The sequence below is a fragment of the Trichomycterus rosablanca genome, chromosome 3 (assembly GCF_030014385.1).
Source record: "Trichomycterus rosablanca isolate fTriRos1 chromosome 3, fTriRos1.hap1, whole genome shotgun sequence".
Taxonomy (NCBI): Eukaryota; Metazoa; Chordata; class Actinopteri; order Siluriformes; family Trichomycteridae; genus Trichomycterus; species Trichomycterus rosablanca.
Window position 1 is genome coordinate 18,824,451 of NC_085990.1, and position 23,612 is coordinate 18,848,062.

Here is a 23,612-nt window from a genome sequence, read left to right on the forward strand (position 1 = left end):
TTTGCACATTACATACAGTAGTTCACCAGTATATATTGCATACTACACCAGTACAAAATGCATACAACATAATGCACTAGTATATACTGCATACTACATAGTGCACCCTTAAATACTGAATACCACATACTGCACCTGTATATACTACATATAACATAATGCATTAGTATATATACTTAGTATGTAGTATGCAGTATATACTAAAGCATTATATAGTATGCATTATATTATTCTAATATACAGTATGTGTATATTCCAGTGTAGTACAGTACTAAACACTATGAAGTATATTCCAGTGTAGTACAGTACTAAAACACTATGTAGTGTATTCCAGTGTAGCACAGTATGTGTATATTCCAGTGTAGTACAGTTCTAAAACACTATGTAGTATATTCCAGTGTAGTACAGTACTAAAACACTATGTAGTACAGTTCTAAAACACTATGTAGTATATTCCAGTGTAGTACAGTACTTAAACACTATGTAGTATATTCCAGTGGAGTACAGTAGGTGTATATTCCAGTGTAGTACAGTACTAAAACACTATGTAGTATATTCCAGTGTAGTACAGTACGTGTAAATTCCAGTGTAGTACAGTACTAAAACACTATGTAGTATATTCCAGTGTAGTACAGTACGTGTATATTCCAGTGTAGTACAGTAATAAAACCCTATGTAGTATATTCCAGTGTAGTACAGTATGTGTATATCACAGTGTAGTTTAGTACTAAAACACTATGTAGTATATTCGAGTGTAGTAAAGTACTAAAACACTATGTAGTATATTTCAGTGTAGTACAGTATGTGTATATTCCAGTGTAGTACAGTACTAAAACACTATGTAGTATATTCCAGTGTAGTACAGTACATGTATATTCCAGTGTAGTACAGTACTAAAACACTATGTAGTATTTTTCTGTGTAGTGCAGTGCTAAACACTATGTAGTATATTCCAGTGTAGTACAGTACTTAAACACTATGTAGTATATTCCACTGTAGTACAGTACTTAAACACTATGTAGTATATTCCAGTGTAGTAAAGTACTAAACACTATGTAGTATATTCCAGTGTAGTATGGTACTAAACACTATGTATTATATTCCAGTGTAGTACAATACTAAACACTATGTATTATATTCCAGTGTAGTACAGTACTTAAACACTATGTATTATATTCCAGTGTAGTACAGTACTAAACACTATCTATTATATTCCAGTGTAGTACAGTACTAAACACTATGTATTATATTCCAGTGTAGTACAGTACTTAAACACTATGTAGTATATTCCAGTGTAGTACAGTATTTAAACACTATGTAGTATATTCCAGTGTAGTACAGTATTTAAACACTATGTAGTATATTCCAGTGTAGTACAGTACTTAAACACTATGTATTATATTTCAGTGTAGTACAGTACTAAACACTATGTATTATATTCCAGTGTAGTACAGTACTTAAACACTATGTAGTATATTCCAGTGTAGTACAGTACTTAAACACTATGTAGTATATTCCAGTGTAGTACAGTACTTAAACACTATGTAGTATATTCCAGTGTAGTACAGTACTTAAACACTATGTATTATATTTCAGTGTAGTACAGTACTAAACACTATGTAGTATATTCCAGTGTAGTACAGTACTTAAACACTATGTAGTATATTCCAGTGTAGTACAGTATTTAAACACTATGTAGTATATTCCAGTGTAGTACAGTATTTAAACACTATGTAGTATATTCCAGTGTAGTACAGTACTTAAACACTATGTATTATATTTCAGTGTAGTACAGTACTAAACACTATGTATTATATTCCAGTGTAGTACAGTACTTAAACACTATGTAGTATATTCCAGTGTAGTACAGTACTTAAACACTATGTAGTATGCAGAGAAGAACTGAGATGACATAACACGTGCATTTCGGCCTGCAACACACCTCAACGCGTTTGCTTCACCCCTGCTGTTCACTGATTGGTCTAAAGTTTTCGGTGTCCCGCCCCTGTTCACCTCGCTTTTCTAGTCCAGCGTCTTCAGTGGAATATGTGAACGGGCTCGCGACGCGTCAAATCTAATCAGTGACAGTTTCACAACGGCTGTGATTGTTAACGACCAACAAGCGCTCCCTCGTTCTGTCTCATTATCAGGAATTACTACACTTTTTAAACTTTACACTATTACTCGAGTTGGAACTAAAGGTAAAAAGCTGATTTTTCTACTTTGCTGAGTTCCTACATGCTGCGTTTCTCTCCAAGTTTCAGAACCTCTGAACTCTGAGGATATGCTCTGCTGTCAGAAGTCAAAAAGGTTCTGAGGACTTGCTGGGTTTCTGACTTCCCCCACCGATACCTGCACTACTTTCTTTCTCATGAAAAAGTGAATACTGGTGGGATGAATGGTGATATGAGTCTTCCAGGGTGCCCAGGAGCCTCACACATACTCACAGTATTGACGTTTCTCATGTATGTGCTCTCCAGTGCATTAGCAAAAAGACACGTCGTGTACTGGAACTCCACCAATACCAGGTAAGATCATAAATCACACTGTCACTTCTGTAATACAAGGTGTAATACTCCTGCTGGAGACACTGAGGCTAGAGATTATAAATATTTATGCTTTTCTATAATGTGCCATGTCCTACCAATTCCTTGTTAGTTTGCTTTCTTATAATTGAGTAGAATGTGACTTTTCTGTGCCCATATAAATAGGCCTAGTTTGCCTGCAATTATTGCAAAGTGCATGGAACAGTTCTGAACAGTCAGCTTATGCTGCAGTGAAAATACAATATGTCCAAAGGGTCAGGGATGAATTACAGACTCCTGGATTAAAGATTACACCGTCCACAGTCAAGCGAGCTTTACATTGCCATGTGCTTAGAGCTTAAAATGCAAGCAATGCACCTCTGCTCCTGCCTGTTTGTACATTTAATCAGCAGCATTAACTAGCTTTAGTTAAAGATAGTTGCTTGCTAATAATTGACTATAGTTTAAGTGTGCCCATATAAATGGGCCTAGTTTAATGCATAGAACAGTACTGAACTGCCAGAGCAGTGGAAATACGTCCAAATGGTCAGGGATGAATTACAGGCTCCTGGAACGGGGATTACACTGTCCACAGTCAAGCGAGCTTTACATTTTAATGTGCTTTAAGTTTACGATGCAAGCAATACATCTCTGATCCTACCTGTTTGTCCATGTTATCAGCAGCATTAACAAGCTTTAATTATTGTTAGTTTGCTTTCTTATAATTGAGTAGTCTGTGACTCTTCTGTGCCCATATAAATATGCCTAGTTTGCCTGCAACTATTGCAAAGTGCGAGGAACTGTTCTGAACAGTCAGCTTATGCTGTAGTGGAAATATGACCAAATGGTCAGGGATGAATTACAGACTCCTGGAACAGGGATTACACTGTCCACAGTCAAGCCAGCTTTACATTGCCATATGTACTGTATTGTACTGTATTGTACTGTATTGTACTGTATTGTACTGTATTGTACTGTATTGTACTGCTTTTTGTCCATGTGATCAGCAGCATTAACAAGCTTTATTGTTAGTTTGCTTTCTTATAATTGAGTAGAATGTGACTTTTCTGTGCCCATATGAATAGGCCTAGTTTGCCTGCAACTATTGCAAAGTGCATGGAACAGTACTGAACTGTCAGTTTATGCTGTCATGGAAATACGTCCAAATGGTCAGGGATGAATTACTGCCACTGATCACACACACTCTTAGAATAAGGAAACAGTTTGGGTTTTCTTTCCAACCTTGGCAAAGACCACTATTCCATGTAGGTAATTGATTTAATGGGCGCAGATGCACTTTTTTAATTTACAGAAAAGTCACCAGCTGTAGTGAGTAAAAATCTATCTATCTATCTATCTATCTATCTATCTATCTATCTATCTATCTATCTATCTATCTATCTATCTATCTTTACGTTCTGCTAAAAAGTAAAATGTATTTGTTTAGTGCTTTTTACAATGGACATTGTCTCAAAGCAACTTTCCAGATTCCATGACCAAAAACACTACTAAGCAAGCCAAGGTCAACAATGGCAAAGTAAAATATTACAATAAAGAAACCTTGACAGGGACCAGACTCAACAAAGCACTCCATTCTCTTTGGGTGGCCTAGAGAATAGGTGCTTCCATTATTTAGTTCAGGGTTTGTAGCATTTTTATGTCTGTTGTCATATTGTGGTGCAGTATTTATTCAGCACGCATGTATACTACAGTGGATAGCAGGGGTGTCATTAGACCCAATTTATTGGGAATCGTGCTTCAGTAAAATGTTGCTGTGACCCTGTGAAATCTAGGCAAAAAAAAAAAAAATAAGATAGCCATGAAGTATTTTGTTTTATTCTCTGTTGCTGAGCAGAGTTACAGGACATACAACACAAATTCACTACAGGCACTGCGTTTGCAGTAATGCCCCGGTATCCTTCCACAGGCTTGAGCGGCTTATTCTTTCAGTCAGACCCAGTTTCTTTTGGTTTTTCACATGGAGTAATGGACATATGTAAATATTTAAAAGAAAATCAGCCATGCAGCAGACCAGGTAATGATAGCACATAGTCATATGTTTTGTCTAGTTGCTTATATGACTTAAATAATGTCATATTGAATTAGTGACTGCAGAAGAAAACTGATTACACAGATCTCACATGTTCAGTGAACCTCAGAGGAAGAAATGTCGATGGAGTTTTGGCAAATGGTGATTTGTTCTTCATTTTTTCATCTGTGACATTAATAGTTACAGCAAACAACTTGTACTACAGTGGATAGTATACAGTGTGCAGTATGTACTGTGCAGTGTGCTGAATAAGACATGTACTACAGTGGATAGTATACAGTGTGCAGTATGTACTGTGCAGTGTGCTGAATAAGACATGTACTACAGTGGATAGTATACAGTGTGCAGTATGTACTGTGCAGTGTGCTGAATGAGACATAAACTACAGTGGATAGTATACAGTGTGCAGTATGTACTGTGCAGTATGCTGAATGAGACATGTACTACAGTGGATAGTATACAGTGTGCAGGATGTACTGTCCAGTGTGCTGAATGAGACATAAACTACAGTGGATAGTATACAGTGTGCAGTATGTACTGTGCAGTATGCTGAATGAGACATGTACTACAGTGGATAGTATACAGTGTGCAGTATGTACTGTCCAGTGTGCTGAATGAGACATAAACTACAGTGGATAGTATACAGTGTGCAGTATGTACTGTGCAGTGTGCTGAATGAGACATGTACTACAGTGGATAGTATACAGTGTGCATTATGTGCTGTGCAGTGTTCTGAATAAGTAATGCACTACAGTGGATAGTATACAGTATGCAGTATGTACTGTGCAGTGTGCTGAATGAGACATGTACTACAGTGGATAGTATACAGTGTGCAGTATGTACTGTGCAGTGTGCTGAATGAGACATGTACTACAGTGGATAGTATACAGTATGCAGTATGTACTGTGCAGTATGCTGAATAAGACATGTACTACAGTGGATAGTGTACAGTGTGCAGTATGTACTGTGCAGTGTGCTGAATAAGACATGTACTACAGTGGATAGTATACAGTGTGCAGTATGTACTGTGCAGTATGCTGAATAAGACATGTACTACAGTGGATAGTATACAGTATGCAGTATGTACTGTGCAGTGTTCTGAATAAGACATGTACTACAGTGGATAGTATACAGTGTGCAGTATGTACTGTGCAGTGTTCTGAATAAGACATGTACTACAGTGGATAGTATACAGTGTGCAGTATGTACTGTGCAGTATGCTGAATAAGACATGTACTACAGTGGATAGTGTACAGTGTGCAGTATGTACTGTGCAGTGTTCTGAATAAGACATGTACTACAGTGGATAGTATACAGTGTGCAGTATGTACTGTGCAGTATGCTGAATGAGACATGTACTACAGTGGATAGTATACAGTATGCAATATGTACTGTGCAGTGTTCTGAATAAGACATGTACTACAGTGGATAGTATACAGTGTGCAGTATGTACTGTGCAGTGTGCTGAATAAGACGTACTACAGTGGATAGTATACAGTGTGCAGTATGTACTGTGCAGTGTGCTGAATAAGACATGTACTAGAGTGGATAGTATACAGTGTGCAGTATGTACTGTGCAGTGTGCTGAATAAGACATGTACTACAGTGGATAGTATACAGTATGCAGCATGTAGCATGTACTGTGCAGTATTCTGAATAAGACATGTACTACAGTGGATAGTATACAGTGTGCAGTATGTACTGTGCAGTATGCTGAATAAGACATGTACTACAGTGGATAGTATACAGTGTGCAGTATGTACTGTGCAGTATGCTGAATAAGACATGTACTACAGTGGATAGTATACAGTATGCAGTATGTACTGTGCAGTGTTCTGAATAAGACATGTACTACAGTGGATAGTATACAGTATGCAGTATGTACTGTGCAGTATGCTGAATAAGACATGTACTACAGTGGATAGTGTACAGTGTGCAGTATGTACTGTGCAGTGTTCTGAATAAGACATGTACTACAGTGGATAGTATACAGTGTGCAGTATGTACTGTGCAGTATGCTGAATAAGACATGTACTACAGTGGATAGTATACAGTGTGCAGTATGTACTGTGCAGTGTGCTGAATAAGACGTACTACAGTGGATAGTATACAGTATGCAGTATGTACTGTGCAGTGTGCTGAATAAGACATGTACTACAGTGGATAGTATACAATATGCAGCATGTACTGTGCAGTGTTCTGAATAAGACATGTACTACAGTGGATAGTATACAGTGTGCAGTATGTACTGTGCAGTATGCTGAATAAGACATGTACTACAGTGGATAGTATACAGTGTGCAGTATGTACTGTGCAGTGTTCTGAATAAGACATGTACTACAGTGGATAGTATACAGTGGATAGTATACAGTGTGCAGTATGTACTGTGCAGTATGCTGAATAAGACATGTACTACAGTGGATAGTATACAGTGTGCAGTATGTACTGTGCAGTATGCTGAATAAGACATGTACTACAGTGGATAGTATACAGTGTGCAGTATGTACTGTGCAGTGTTCTGAATAAGACATGTACTACAGTGGATAGTATACAGTGTGCAGTATGTACTGTGCAGTATGCTGAATAAGACATGTACTACAGTGGATAGTATACAGTGTGCAGTATGTACTGTGCAGTGTGCTGAATAAGACATGTACTACAGTGGATAGTATACAGTGTGCAGTATGTACTGTGCAGTGTTCTGAATAAGACATGTACTACAGTGGATAGTATACAGTGTGCAGTATGTACTGTGCAGTATGCTGAATAAGACATGTACTACAGTGGATAGTATACAGTGTGCAGTATGTACTGTGCAGTGTGCTGAATAAGACGTACTACAGTGGATAGTATACAGTATGCAGTATGTACTGTGCAGTGTGCTGAATAAGACATGTACTACAGTGGATAGTATACAATATGCAGCATGTACTGTGCAGTGTTCTGAATAAGACATGTACTACAGTGGATAGTATACAGTGTGCAGTATGTACTGTGCAGTATGCTGAATAAGACATGTACTACAGTGGATAGTATACAGTGTGCAGTATGTACTGTGCAGTGTTCTGAATAAGACATGTACTACAGTGGATAGTATACAGTGGATAGTATACAGTGTGCAGTATGTACTGTGCAGTATGCTGAATAAGACATGTACTACAGTGGATAGTATACAGTGTGCAGTATGTACTGTGCAGTATGCTGAATAAGACATGTACTACAGTGGATAGTATACAGTGTGCAGTATGTACTGTGCAGTGTTCTGAATAAGACATGTACTACAGTGGATAGTATACAGTGTGCAGTATGTACTGTGCAGTATGCTGAATAAGACATGTACTACAGTGGATAGTATACAGTGTGCAGTATGTACTGTGCAGTGTGCTGAATAAGACATGTACTACAGTGGATAGTATACAGTGTGCAGTATGTACTGTGCAGTGTTCTGAATAAGACATGTACTACAGTGGATAGTATACAGTGTGCAGTATGTACTGTGCAGTATGCTGAATAAGACATGTACTACAGTGGATAGTATACAGTGTGCAGTATGTACTGTGCAGTGTGCTGAATAAGACATGTACTACAGTGGATAGTATACAGTGTGCAGTATGTACTGTGCAGTATGCTGAATAAGACATGTACTACAGTGGATAGTGTACAGTGTGCAATATGTACTGTGCAGTATGCTGAATAAGACATGTACTACAGTGGATAGTATACAGTGTGCATTATGTGCTGTGCAGTGTTCTGAATAAGTCATGCACTACAGTGGATAGTATACAGTATGCAGTATGTACTGTGCAGTATGCTGAATAAGACATGTACTACAGTGGATAGTATGCAGTATGCATTATGTGCTGTGTAGTGTTCTGAATAAGACATGTACTACAGTGGATAGTATACAGTGTGCAATATGTACTGTGCAGTATGCTGAATAAGACGTACTACAGTGGATAGTATACAGTATGCAGTATGTGCTGTGCAGTGTTCTGAATAAGACATGTACTACAGTGGATAGTATACAGTATGCAGTATGTGCTGTGCAGTGTTCTGAATAAGACATGTACTACAGTGGATAGTATACAGTATGCAGTATGTGCTGTGCAGTGTTCTGAATAAGACATGTACTACAGTGGATAGTATACAGTGTGCAGTATGTACTGTGCAGTGTGTTGAATGAGACATGTACTACAGTGGATGGTATACAATATGCAGTATGTACTGTGCAGTTTGCAGTACATTATGTGGATCTCAGAAGGGTAGTATACAGTATGCAGTATGTATTGTGCAGTTTGCAGTATACAATGTGTACTTCAGATGGGTAGTACACATGTAATTTATATACTACAGATGGTAGTATACAGTATGCAGTATGTACTGTGCAGTATGCAGTATATGACTTGTACTACAGATGGGTAGTATGCAGTATGTACTGTGCAGTATGCAGTATATAACTTGACCTACAGAAGGGTAGTATGCAGTATGTACTGTGCAGTATACAGTATATGACTTGACCTACAGATGGGTAGTATGCAGTATGTACTGTGCTGTATGCAGTATATGACTTGTTCTACAGATGAGTAGCATGCAGTATGTACTGTGCAGTATGCAGTATACAATGTGTAGTACAGATAGGCAGTATACAGTATGCTGTATGTACTGTGCATTTGCAGTGTGAGACTTGTACCACAGATGAGTAGTATGCAGTATGTACTGTGCAGTATGCAGTATATGACTTGAACTACAGATGGGTAGTATGCAGTATTTACTGTGCAGTATGCATTATGACTTGTACTACAGATGAGTAGTATGCAGTATGTACTGTGCAGTATGCAGTATATGACTTGAACTACAGATGGGTAGTATGCAGTATGTACTGTGCAGTATGCATTATGACTTGTACTACAGATGAGTAGTATGCAGTATGTACTCTGCAGTATGCAGTATGTGACTTGTACTACAGATGGGTAGTATGCAGTTTACAGCATGTACTGTGTGGTATACAATGTGTACTTCAGTGAATAGTATGTTATGTTCAGTGGGTAGTATGTACCGTTACGAGTGTATTCGATTAATGCTGGAAGGGCAATAGTGCTCCAACCAAAAATATAAAGCCAACAGTGTCATGTGATCAGAAAATGTCCAATAATAAAGGACTATAGGAAGATTAACACACATTGTGGATGAAAAAAGAAAATAGCTCTGCTCTCTAACTGTACACCTACAGTGAGTGCAAACAGATGCCTGTAAGTGTAGTGTACCCAATATTTAAAAATCCCAACAACACTGCTGCATCGAATACCAGTACACTTAAACCAGAATATATTACTATGTCATTTTCAGTGGCCCACCACCCAAACATCATTTGGACAGTTGATTGATAAATAGAGTACAGAATGGGTAACCAAGCATGCATAGCAACAGATGGGCTACAGTCAGTAATTGTATATGCACTAGGGCTGCAACTAATGATTATTTTAGTAGTCGACTAATCTGACGATTATTTTTTCGATTGGTCGACTAGTCAACGATTATTTATGTCATACCCTCCATCTCTGCCTTAACATAACAAAACTCTATATTATAACTTATGTTATTTAAGTTCCAATATCAAATTAAAATAATGACCCATGAAACATGAATATGAAACTTAAGCTTGATAGTTTAATTAAATATATTTGAAACATTAATACACAATCACAATAAAAAAATTCAATGAAATAAGAAAGCTTTGGACAGCATTATGGATGTTTCAGAAGTTATCACTCTGGAAATCAAAAACATTTATAACATGTGGTTGAGAAACATGTGAATGCTGTCTGTGGAGATCTTAGCCATCTGAGGGGTGCATGAACCTCTTCTCTGGTCAAAGTCATCCACACTCCATTGCTTAGTGCTATTAATAGAAAGAGCAAAAGAGAAAGCTGTATTAATTATCACAAACTGAAGGCTATGTATCATAGTTTATTATAAATAGTGTACTGGCTATGCCAACTAAACCATAACAGGTTCAATATCTTAACTGAATTATCTGCTGAGCTAACTAGCTATCATTAAGTGGAGGAGGCTAATTATTTAGAACGAATGCTCTCATTAACGAGAGCTAAAAATATGGAAGACGAGACAGGGTAACGTTAGGCTATAATGTTAAGTTATATAACGTTACTCATATAAATAACTGATTAACTATTGCACTTAATGCGTTAGCTAGCAAACAAACCTGAAAAATAGCGATCTCTTAGATAGTTTTCCGACAAGTACTCTAGCATTAACAAACATTAACTACGTTGGTTAAAGCACAAAGCGGTGTAAAAACTTACCGGAATAACGCTGCTCATCACGGCTGCAAGGCGTTTCACCGGAGTGCCGGCGTGAAACTATAACTCTGCTCTGTAGTGTCTGCGTCCAGCTCGTTTCTTTGGGTTATTCTGGCTGAAATACTTTAGAAAGTTTCAGTCTCTTTATCTTTGCCTCTCTGTCTTCATAAACTCCCCGCTGCGCCATGGAAGCGATGCTGCGCCCCCTGCAGTCCCTTTAGTGCATTGCAATACTAACGACGCGTCGACAATGAAATTCCACGTCGACAAATTTTTATAGTCGACGTTATCGATTACGTCGACTAATCGTTGCAGCCCTAATATGCACAAAGTTGAACTATAAAAGAATTAACGAATGAACCTACCAGATAAGTGTACCGAATGAGCTTAAGGAGTATATGAACATGCCTCTTTGATACCATCTCTGTCAGCTGTGATAATAATAAGTGTATGTATACTGAGCAGTTCTGCACTAGGCTTTGTCTTGCACAAGCCAGTTTGCTTTGAATACTTACACATGCTTACACATAGACATTTCAAAATCACTCAGATGAATTATAGAGAAATCATCTGGTTTCAGATACAGCACTCATGATCAAAATCTATTCCAAGAAACAGGCCTGGTGATTACTGGTCTGTGGGAGTGTGGTTGCTTCAGAGCTCTGTGTGTGTGTGTGTGTGTGTAGGGGTGTTTGGGGATGTTCCATCCTCCAGCTCTTCAGCACTTTATTTAGATGCACCTGCACGTCCAGGTGTTTCATGAATCCTGATTGGCTGCTTAGTTTAAATAGCCTTAGGGGCCAGGTGAGCCCCACCTTTCTGTGTAAGGTGTGGACATGTACTGTCTGCTCCTGCTCGCTAATTCACAAGTGGGGGAAGGTAGGGTGATTCCGAGTCAGGGTCGGCTGTATACGCACAATATTTTGGACACCTCTTGTCAGATTTCAGGTTTTGTCGATTTTTAAAGTAAAAATGAGGTACCCTTTTATATAATCAAAGATACGTGGACACCCACCCAACCCCAATGAAGACCTTTTGAAGTATTGAAATGTCGATTGTGAATCAGGACTTCTCATTCAACATCAGTGCAACATCAGACCTCAGAAATGACCAAATGGGCACAAATGCCAACAGTCACGTTCAAGTTTATGCACAGAGCTCAAGACAGAGAGCCAATCCTTCACGGACTTAACACCCCCTCCATAGGGATAGCAGTCATGTCTGTGTACACACCTGTCTGGCAGATAGCACAGTTGAGATTCAAACCCGGGTCGACTGCTGTGCCACCAGAGCTCTACAGAACAGGAAAGTACATACCATCCTGGCTTAATTATCAAGTAACACTGATAACACTGAATAACACTGATTATCTCTTCATCACGGCACCTGTTAGTGGGTGGGGTATATTAGGCACCAAGTGAACATTTTATCCTCAAAGTTGATGTGTTAGAAGCAGGAAAAATGGGCAAGCGTAAGGATTTAAGCGAGTTTGACAAGGGCCAAATTGTGATGTCTAGACGACTGGGTCAGAGCATCTCCAAAACTGCAGCTCTTGTGGGGTGTTCCCGGTCTGCAGTGGTCAGTATCTGTCAGTATCTATCAAAAGTGGTCCAAGGAAGGAACAGTGGTAAACCGGCGACAGGGTCATGGGCGGCCAGGACTCACTGATGCACGTGGGGAGCGAAGGCTGGACCGCATGGTCCGATCCAACAGACGAGCTACCGTATCTCAAACTGCTGAAGAAGTTAATGCTGGTTCTAATAGAAAGGTGTCCGAATACGCAGCGTATCGCAGTTTGTTGCGTATGGGGCAGCAAAAGGGGGACCAAGACAATATAAGGAAGGTGGTCATAATGTTATGCCTAATCAGTGTATATTCTTGTTGACAACAATTTTACCCATAAATTTGAGGTTTTTGCAGCTCATTTTTCAAGTTGGCCTAGCTGGCCTAATTAATATACAAATATACAAAATAGAGCAATAACATTGTTAATAAAGCATGAGGACCAGTGTAATATATATTATTTTGCAATCTTAAATAATATATAAGATATATATTATAAAATGTCTTTAAAAACAACAAATCAGTGCTGCATATTTATTAAACTGCTTCCATGCGCTGGTGCTTGGGAAATGAGTATGCAGAGTGGAGTAATACAAAACAAAACAATAAAGCACTGATTTATTGAAGCAAGCAGCCGGGCTCCTAGTCCTAAGCCAGTCGCGTCTCGAGGGTCCGATAAGTGCAACAGTAATGGCTGTGTTCTGATGCCTTTTTATTTTGAGCTCCTTGCTTTAGTTCCTGCTCTCCCCTCCATATAAAAGCAGGGAGGAATGTTTTAGTGCTTTGGTTTATATTCACTCCTTGGTCTTTTCTTCTCACTAGTTCCCACTCACAGGTGCTCCGTGTTTAGTCTGGTTTTATTCAGTTTGAATTTTGGATGGCTTCTGTAGTTTTTTCTGTAGTGGACAAAAATAGCACATTGGCACAACGTTGCTATACACGGAACCTGCGCTTCTTAAACTCAGGAATACCCCGGATGTATGCCAAACAGTGATAGAAGTACATCATATGATTCTGAGATTCATGCTTTATCAAAGTTTATTAGGGAGTAAATATCACAGGCAATCAGTGATGCTTTTCAGATTTTTTAGAAATGGTCACTGAATCTTTTGATAATGATATGCACTGTATGGGGTGAAACACCTACATTCCATATTATCACTTTTTTATCAAGCATCCACTCAAACTCATTCTTTAAGACATATGCCTGTCCTGGGTGCCAATGTAGTAACACACCCCGGACATGACGCCAATCCATCCTGGGGCCTTGGCCAAACCCCACCCCTGGCTGTGCCAATGAGGCCCAAGCTTAAAAACAATTGGCCTATGCAATATTAACTGACAATATTGACAGTTTATTCCTATGCAGTTTTTAATGCATTTTCTCCCTTTTTCTCCCGATTTGTAGCGCCTCTAATTTTTACCCAATTGCGTTATGCTTCCTTTCTACTCTGCTCGTCAGTCACCTCCTTTAAACAACAACTTAATACCCACCTTTTTCTCTCAGCCTTTCCTGACAACTAATTGTTTATTCACTTGTTGTATTGTTTATTGCTGTGTTTCGCTTTATTGAATTTTAAACAGATAGTTGCTGGTTATTTTATTTTTATTTATTTAGTTATTTAGTTATGTATGACTATGTTAATAATTTCCATGCTGTTTTTAGGCCTGTGTTGTACAGTGTCCTTGGGTTTTCTGAAAGGCGCTTATAAATAAAATGTTATTACTATTATTATTATTATTACATTATAATGGAATGGGGGCAGCACGGTGGCTCAGTGGGTAGCACTGTCGCCTCACAGCAAGAAGGTCCTGGGTTCGATCCCCAGGTGGGGCGGTCCGGGTCCTTTCTGTGTGGAGTTTGCATGTTCTCCCCATGTCTGCGTGGGTTTCCTTCGGGAGCTCCGGTTTCCTCCCACAGTCCAAAGACATGCAAGTGAGGTAAATTGGAGATACAAAATTGTCCTTGACTGTGTTTGACATGGAAATTGAACTGATGAATGTGTGACCAGTAACTACCTGTCATGAATGTAACCAAAGTGTAAAACATGACATTAAAATCCCAATAAACAAACAAACAATAATAAAATGTATTTTAGTTTATACTAGAAAACTCACACCTCAGGGGTCACACACACTCACACCTCGGGCTATTTAGTATCTCTAGTTAACCTGACTGCATGTCTTTGGACTGTGCATCTGAAAGAAACCCATGCGGACACAGGGAGGACATGCAAACTACACACAGATAAGACCAGACTGCTCCATCTAGGAATCAAACCCAGGACTTTTTTTGCTGTTAGGCAACAGTCCTACCCACCGAGCCACTGTGCTGCACTAAGTGTAAAAAGTGTCTGTATTTTTTGCGATGTTGTAGGTCAGTAAACCAGTGACTATTTATTTGTTATGCAGTCTGCTGTGAGTTTGCAGTGTTTCCTTGTGTGCAGTTACAGAAATCTGATGGTGTGTATATAATACAGACTTCATGCACTAAATAACTTATTAACTGTCATCGTTGGATTTTTAGAAATCGGAGTATGTTTGTTCTTCCATATGTGGTTTACATAAACACTTGATAGAATTATTAGTTTGCACATAAACACGCATCACTGAAGTGTAAACAGCTTTAGTGTATTGAAACATCTGATCACTAAAGAGCATTAAACCCTGGTGCTGTAATTCTTATTGTGGCTGCTCTGAATGCACACTCCTCACCCTTCTGTTCTTGTTTTGTCTCTCTTTGTACATATGTGTGTTTTCTCTGTCCATCATCAGACTGACTCATGTAACAAGTTTGGACACATTTCTTGTCAGTGTGAAATACCACGAGCTTGTTTCTTTGCCTCCCCACCCACTTCCCTCTCACCTGTTGAAGTAAAGCCTGTGAGTCTGGATCATTATAATCACGCTGCTGTTCAAAAGCCTCTTTTTGAAATTAATTATGCTCTATTTCTCCAAAAAAAAGCGGCTGAGAATTTCATATTATTAAGTCCAATTGTTTTTATGCATAATTGAGTCGATTGTCTTCACGGGAATGCTAATGCATGCATAAAAGCGCGCCGCTGTCTCTCCCAGTCTTTGTCTCGCGCGCACAAACAAAGCCATGCGTATTTTTGTAGTTGCAGCGGACAGGGTGACACTGGGACTGCTCAGCACGTACTCCAAGACGTGTGTATTCAAATGAGTTTTTCAACCTCGACTGTAATTTTTCCCCATCAGAGCGGGCGTGATTGCACCGACTTCTGAAGGCTAATTCTGGCAAAGTCCTCAGAATGCCTCCTCATTTTTGGAAAATGGTGGTTACAGGAACCTGTGCTCCGCAATCAAAAACCTACTTCTAAATAATTGTGCACTTTGCATAAATGTATCATTGTTCATAAGGTGAATCATGCTTCTGTACTAGATGCAGACAGCATTATTATTTTAAGTCTAAACCTCTAAACCAGTTCTTTCCAGCTGTTTAATAGTATGCCTTTTTTGGTTCAAATTAGGAGAACATTTTGCTTAACCTGTGTTTACTGATCCCAAGCTCTTCTTGTCTACTGTTATTTGCAGGTGTGTAATATGTAGTTCACTTATAAAGAGTGTATTTATTTTATTCTCCTCATATTTCATTCTTCATGCCAGAGGCCCTTCTTCATGCGAACTTCCTACAGTATTCACTCACCCTTCCAAATCATTAAATTCAGGTGTTCCAATCACTTCCATGGCCACAGGTGTATAAAACCGAGCACCTAGGCATGCAGACTGATTCTACACACATTTGTGAATGAACGGGTCACTCTTAGAAGCTCAGTGAATTCCAGCGTGGTACCGCGATAGGATGCCACCTGTGCAACAAGTCCAGTCGTGAAATTTCCTAACTGTCAGTGCTATTATAACAAAGTGGAAGCGATTGGGAACGACAGAAACTCAGCCACGAAGTGTTAGGCCACGTAAAATGACAGAGCGGGGTCAGCGGATGCTGAGGCGCATAGTGCGCAGAGGTCGCCAACTTTCAGAGTCAGTCGCTACAGACCTCCAAACTTCATGTGGCCTTCAGATTAGCTCAAGAACAGTGCGTAGAGCTTCATGGAATGGGTTTCCATGGCCGAGCAGCTGCATCCAAGCCTTACATCACCAAGCGCAATGCGAAGCATCAGATGCAGTGGTGTAAAGCACGCCGCCACTGGACTCTAGAGCAGTGGAGACGTCTTCTCTGGAGTGACGAATCGCGCTTCTCCGTCTGGCAATCCGATGGACGAGTCTGGGTTTGGTGGTTGCCAGGAGAACGGTACTTGTCTAACTGCATTGTGCCAAGTGTAAAGTTTGGTGGAGGGGGGATTATGGTGTGGGGTTGTTTTTCCAGAAGTTGGGCTCGGCCCCTTAGTTCCAGCATACCAAGACATTTTGGGGATGGCCCCTTCCTGTTACAACATGACTTGCGTACCAGTGCACAAAGCAAGGTCCATAAAGACATGGATGAGCGAGTTTGGTGTGGAAGAACTTGACTGGCCTGCACAGAGTCCTGACCTCAACTTGATAGAACACCTTTGGGATGAATTAGAGCGGAGACTGTGAGCCAGGTCTTCTCGTCCAACATCAGTGTCTGACCTCACAAATGCTCTTCTGAAAGAATGATAAAAAATTTCCATAAACACACTCCTAAACCTTGTGGAAAGCCTTCCCAGACGAGTTGAAGCTGTTATAGCTGCAAAGCGTGGGCCGACATCATATTAAACCCTATGGATTAAGAATGGGATGTCACTCAAGTTCATATGCCTGTGAAGGCAGACGAGCGAATACTTTTTGCAATATGTGTATAGTGTATTTATCAGGGTTGGGACCGGCACTAAGGGTGCACTCATACATGCCTCCCAATGGCTAGGTTCATGTTATGCAATGTGCCTTCTGTGTTTGTGAGCCCAGCCTGTGATTCAACCCCCTTGTTAACCAGCAGGATGGCTCCTACCATTACACCACAAGTATGAGATGTGCGACATACCCTTGACCATCAAAAATCTGTTTATTAAATGTCCCTCATACATACCAGAAAATCATTTCAAATACCAAAATCAATAAAAGAAGCATTTAAACAAGAAAACACCCCACAAGAACACAAGGCTGAAATCAGATTTATAAAATGTCAGTTTAAACGCCCCCAAAACAAGGTGTGTCTCTCCAGACACAAAGCTGATCCACATATGAACTCGCCTCATGCAGGTGAAAAGATGCAGTCAGATACTTCACACGTGTCAGAGAGGGCGTGTGTTAGTCACGGCTCTCCTCAGTCAGAATGGAGGTCAACATCAGTAGAGAGGAAGCGTAATGCAGTCAGGTAATTGGAAATTGGATACGACTAGATTGGGAAGAAAATCAGGGGGAGAAATGGCAAAAATTATTAAGTATGGCCAAAAAATAGCCACACATCTCAGCCTATTTTAGCCACACCCATTGCTAACAGGTGTACAGAATAAGTTACATAAAAGAAGTCATATACTGGGCGCTTGGATGGTGCACCTTATATTAGACTAGCCAACCTTTGCTGAGATCCAGGTTCAAGTCTGATCAGTGTTACATTCTTGCCAGGCATCTACACAGACATGATTGGGGTAAGGGAGAGATGGCCAAGGCCCAGCGAATTTAAGTATAATGTAACATCATGATTTTTATTTAAAGTCGATTATGTTTTTTTGCCAAATACAATATCTTATTTCCTCATTTAATTAAAGGAAATTTAACACCAACCCACTAAGTCTATAGGGCATGGGCTTTCAAGCTTTTTTGCTTAGTGACCCCATTAAATGGGCTTGAAATGTTGCAACCCCACCGCAGCCCTCCTCCCCGCCCCATGGGCTCGGCTAAGTAATCTCGTTTAAAGATTAAACATGATAGACTTAAGAAATCAATTGTAGTAATGTTGTTTGCACATATTGTATTTCAAGCAAATGCAGAACAACAAATCACATTTAACGCTAATAGCAAAGGCGGAGAGATTGTGCATGGGTATGGGTTCTTTTTTTTTTTCCTTTTCTGTGCGCACGTTCTTTTTCTGTGCTTGACCCCGGTGGACACAAACAGTTAGATTGGGTTCATTTCACAAAGCTTTAAGAAGAAGCCAAAGCTAATTAAATCATCAAATTCTAAAAATACTGTAATTATTAATAAATATTCCATATGATGTTTCTGTTTGGAATGTATACAAATACTGTTGTGTAGTGTTCTTTTGTGACATGCATGTATATCACTCTGGTACCAAATGCGTTCTTGGTGATTCCATATTGAAGCTTTTGAATTGTATTTTGCTTCCAAATATCATTATAATTTAACTACGTCAAGTCGATTCCGACACCCTGGCGACACTGACCGAGGAGGGTCACAGGCCAGCACACGTCTCCTCTGATAAGTGCAGAGTGCTGCTTCTGTACACTGATTCGTAACATCCCTAAGCGGTGCGCACCACGCTTTTTTGCCGCGTAGGGCTTACGATTTTTGCACCTGCTGCGGCGCTCAGAGTTTTTCTAATTGAACTTCGACCCAGTTTGCTGCTGACCTTTTCAAAGCACGTCCAATGAGATGAACTTTCTGATATGACATAATAAAAGCAGTACGAACAACGCTTAACATGAACGAAACTTAACGTGACTTATTGTATTAAAACAGCGACCGAGGAATTTAATTAGTGGAGAGAACTTATAAGCAGTAATAATTAAGAGAGGTTTAGTGGTCCTGTGTCGTTTTTTAGTACATTTAACCACGTTAAGCTTTTTTAACAATACACGTTTTAGATTCTTACAATTTCTCAGCACCCCGAGCTATAACACAAGTTTAAAAGTGAAACAATAAAGAAAATACAACTAAACACTAGGGTTGGGCGGAATGACGGTGTTGCGGTATACCGCGGTAGTTAAAAATGTTGACGGTATTTAAAAATGGTGACGGTATTTTAAAAATGTGAAGCACCAAATTTCTGCTTCAGGTCTGCCTTGAAAACGGAGACTTTAAGACCTTCGCGCATCCACAGTAAGGGAGGGGTGGGAGTGGTAGGCGGTTGGAGCTCACTGATTGGTTGTGGGGGTGCTCACTGTTTGAACTGATAACACAAAAGCTAGGGAGCTCTCTGCATAGGGTGTGTTCAAACACCTAGTAAGTTGCCTTGCTGTCTTATTGCCTACATAGGCAGCTGCCTCAGTAGAGAGGATTCTAATAAGTCAATGACTTATTTTAAGGCAGGTTATTCGAACGCGCTACTTAGACAGCGATTCCATCGGGTTTTGCTCGCTAAGCTAACAGTTAGCATCTTGCCATTCAAAACCATGGGATGGGGTGGCACAACGCGCTAGCATGTCAATATATTATCTCCGTGTACCGAATACGGTTACATTCACTGACAAGCCCGAACTTGCAAAAAAATTCACATTTGTGCAAGTTTATACAATATAATATTATCTCTGTGTGTGTGTGTGTGTGTGTGTGTGTCGCGCTCACTCTTTGCGATACTAAAAGTGTTTTAGATTTGAATTCCGACAATAAACAAACAACAAAAGTTTTTGTTATGACTGATTAATTCCCTGTACTGATGTGAAGCAGAATGGGTGTATTACAGCCGATAAGAACGGCACAAAAATGAAAACATATATATAACATACAACATACATACATACATACACACATATATATATATATATATATATATATATATATATATATATATATATGTATATACGTATATATATATTAGGGATGTCCCGATCCGATCTCACAGATCGGGGCCGATCAAGGCATTTTTAACTGATCGGAAATCGGCTTTACTAATGCCGATCATAACCCGATCTTTTGTTTTACGTCAGCATGTCCGCTGTGTGGAAATACTTTAAATTGGAAAGTGAAACAAGTCCAACAGCGGTGTAATGTCTGCAATGCGAGCGTTTCACGAGGCGGTAGGAGCAGAGCTGCGTTCATTACTGTAGAATTTTACTATTTATATGGTGTGTGAGTCGAGGATCACTCCGGTTTACAAAACAATAACTTTTAATCCGAGTATGAAAACTTCAGGACCATAACATACAGCTTTTACGAGTTTACGAGTAGTGATGCACTCGCTTAATAAAGAAATAAAATACACGGTATATTCACTAATTGTCGGGAGCAAAACACTTTATTAACTTCTTCTGTTCCGAATAGCGGACAGCCAGAGCCGACCACGCTATCCCATGCACTATGGAAGCCCCAAAGGGTTAAAACACACTCACTTTGCGTAGACCCGTCCATCAAACCATTGTCACAATACAAACACTTTAAGAACTGGCTTTCCTTCATAACAAAAGAATGACTTTCCATTTTATTTTGGTATTCAGGTTTTACTGTAATGCTGTTAAGTAACTTATTTGTTTTTTTTATATTCAAGTTAAGCTGCTACACCACTTGTGAGTGGAGATTTTTGTTCATTTTTAGTGTATCACTGCATTAAACAGAATGTTCTTTGAATATAAAGTTCAAAGAGAAACTGTAATTATCTCACTTCATTTTTACTACAATGCTGCACTAAGTTTGTTTACTTTTATTTTGTAAAAGAACATTAAGCAATAGCTTGGATGCAGCATTTTTTCCTACAGCACTGCAGAGCTATTCAGTTGTTAAACATGTACATTGGATTAATTTGAATAACTATAATGTACTTGAAGTGTGCACTGTGTGAACAGTATTATCTAGTTCTTATCTAGACAATATCTAGAAAATACAAGTATCGGTTTGAGAATCGGTATCGGATCGGGATAAAAATTAAAGATCGGGATCGGGATCGGGAACAAAAAAACTTGATCGGGACATCCCCAATATATATATATATATATATATATATAATGGCTCCCAGAGGTGTGACTCGGTTCATTTGAAAGAGCCGTTCAATAGAATCGGATCGCTCGCAAACGACCCATTACTAACAGAGAGCCCACCCCGCGGTGATACCGTATACCGCGGTATTTTCTGAAGACGGTATGACGGTATGAAAATCGGCAATATCGCCCAACCCTACTAAACACAGATACATGTGGCCGTTTTCAGAGTGGATTTGACGGTTATTTTACACAAATGCAGATTCTTGTCATGGCCACCTTGATGACGTTTTAACGCACCGCTCAAGCCAAGCGCTGAGCAAAGCACAAAGCAAAGACTCGCAGTTTTGTACTTTTCATGTAAATGCATCCTAATTGTATGTTGAGTGCTCAGCCAGGCCGGTCAGAACTCAAGAGCTAACTCTGAGCAGTGGTGTGTTAACGTGTTAGATTGCTGTACAACCCAAGCACACCTGTAATGGTGTCATAACCGCCAATGATGACATTGAGCTTGACCTTCTAAAAACCCTAAAAGCTAAAACATTCAGGCGTCCCTGTAAAATTTGCCAATATTGCTCTTTACCAGAAAGGACACATCCCAATTCTTATTTATTTGGCAGACCCCTTGCTTTGAAGCATTTTCTCAAAACATAATTGCCAAAATTACTTCCAAAATATACAGTACATCCAGACCCCTTGTCCTTTTGGACACTTTATTCTATTTATTTATGCATTTTCTCCCATTATTCTCACGATTTAGCGTAGTCAATTCGTCTTCCGCTGCTGGGGATCCCTGATTGCATTCAATGAGGGTATATTTTCTGCCTTAGCGGACCCCTTCTTTTCACCCATGCTTTCTCCACAGGCACATCTATCTGCTAATCAGGGTCCTTACACAGCGTTTAAAGACTCCACCCACATAGTTCGGTCATCCCACCCAAGCAGACACGGTGGCAATTAGTGTCTGCTGCAGGCACTGCCAATTATGCCTGCTAGATGGTGCCCAGCTGACCGGAGGCAACGCCAAGTTTTAAACCGAGAAGTTCAGAATCTCAGCACTGGTGTGCTAGGGGAATGTTCTGCTGCGCCACCTGGGTGCAATTGCACACTTTTTTCATGTTGTGGATTTTCACTTATTCTATTTTAAAATGTTTAAGGTCACTGTGGGTCCTTGGAACACTTGAAACTACACTGATCAGCCATAACATTAAAACCACCTCCTTGTTTCTACACTCACTGTCCATTTTATCAGCTCCACTTACCATATAGAAGCACTTTCTTGTTCTACAATCACTGACTGTAGTCCATCTATTTCTCTACATACTTGTTAAACTGCTTTCACCCTGTTCTTCAATGGTCAGGACCCCCACAGGACCACCACAGAGCAGGTATTTAGGTGGTGGATCATTCTCAGCACTGCAGTGACACTGACATGGTGGTGGTGTGTTAGTGTGTGTTGTGCTGGTATGAGTGAATCAGACACAGCAGCGCTGCTGGAGTTTTTAAATACCATGTACACTCACTGTCCACTCTATTAGACACTTCTACCTAGATGTAAAGTCAGAGACGATCGCTCATCTATTGCTGCTGTTTGAGTTGGTCATCTTCTAGACCTTTATCAGTGGTCGCAGGACGCTGCCCACGGGGCGCTGTTGGCTGAATGTTTTTGGTTGGTGGACTATTCTCAGTCCAGCAGTGACAGTGAGGTGTTTAAAAACTCCAGCAGCGCTGCTGTGTCTTATCCACTCATACCAGCACAACACACACTAATACACCACCACCATGTCAGTGTCACTGCAGTGCTGAGAATGATCCAACACCCAAATAATACCTGCTCTGTAGTGGAACTGTGGTGGTCCTGACCATTGAAGAAAAGCATGAAAGTGGGCTGTGTAGAACTACAAAGTGCTTCTATATGCTAAGTGGAGCTGATAAAATGGACAGTGAGTGTAGAGACAAGGAGGTGGTCATAATGTTATGCCTAATCGGTGTATATTGCTTGTTTTATTTTCTTTCCCAAATCTATACTTTGGTACAGTTTGAACATGGAGATCCTTGGACTTCTTGGCTTGTTTTTTTTTTTTAATCATGACCATGCAGTGTATATTGTGGAATTTTATTGATTTTAGCATGCACCTTTCCAAACTGTGTCCAATCAATACACATTGCAGCACGTGGAATCTCAAGGATAATTAAAACAAGATGCACCTAAACACAATTCGGAATGCTGTCGCAAAGGGTCTGAATACTTTCCCAAATCCACTGGGATCTGTGTTTTATCCAGTACATCAATTACCATAGACTGGAACAGAATGAATTCAGCTCGGACTCATACCGAGTC

The 23,612-nt window shown here is 39.8% G+C and overlaps 1 protein-coding gene across 1 annotated transcript in view; it reads left to right on the forward strand.

Annotated features, from left to right (window-relative positions):
- Window positions 1-2,406: 2,406 nt before the first annotated feature.
- Window positions 2,407-23,612, forward strand: part of si:dkey-246i14.3 (ephrin A4) — a 109,759-nt gene continuing 88,553 nt past the window's right edge. Inside the window, exon 1 of the mRNA XM_062991634.1 lies at window positions 2,407-2,528. Within this exon, the coding sequence (XP_062847704.1) occupies window positions 2,407-2,528 (122 nt within the window). The remainder of the gene's footprint in view (window positions 2,529-23,612) is intronic.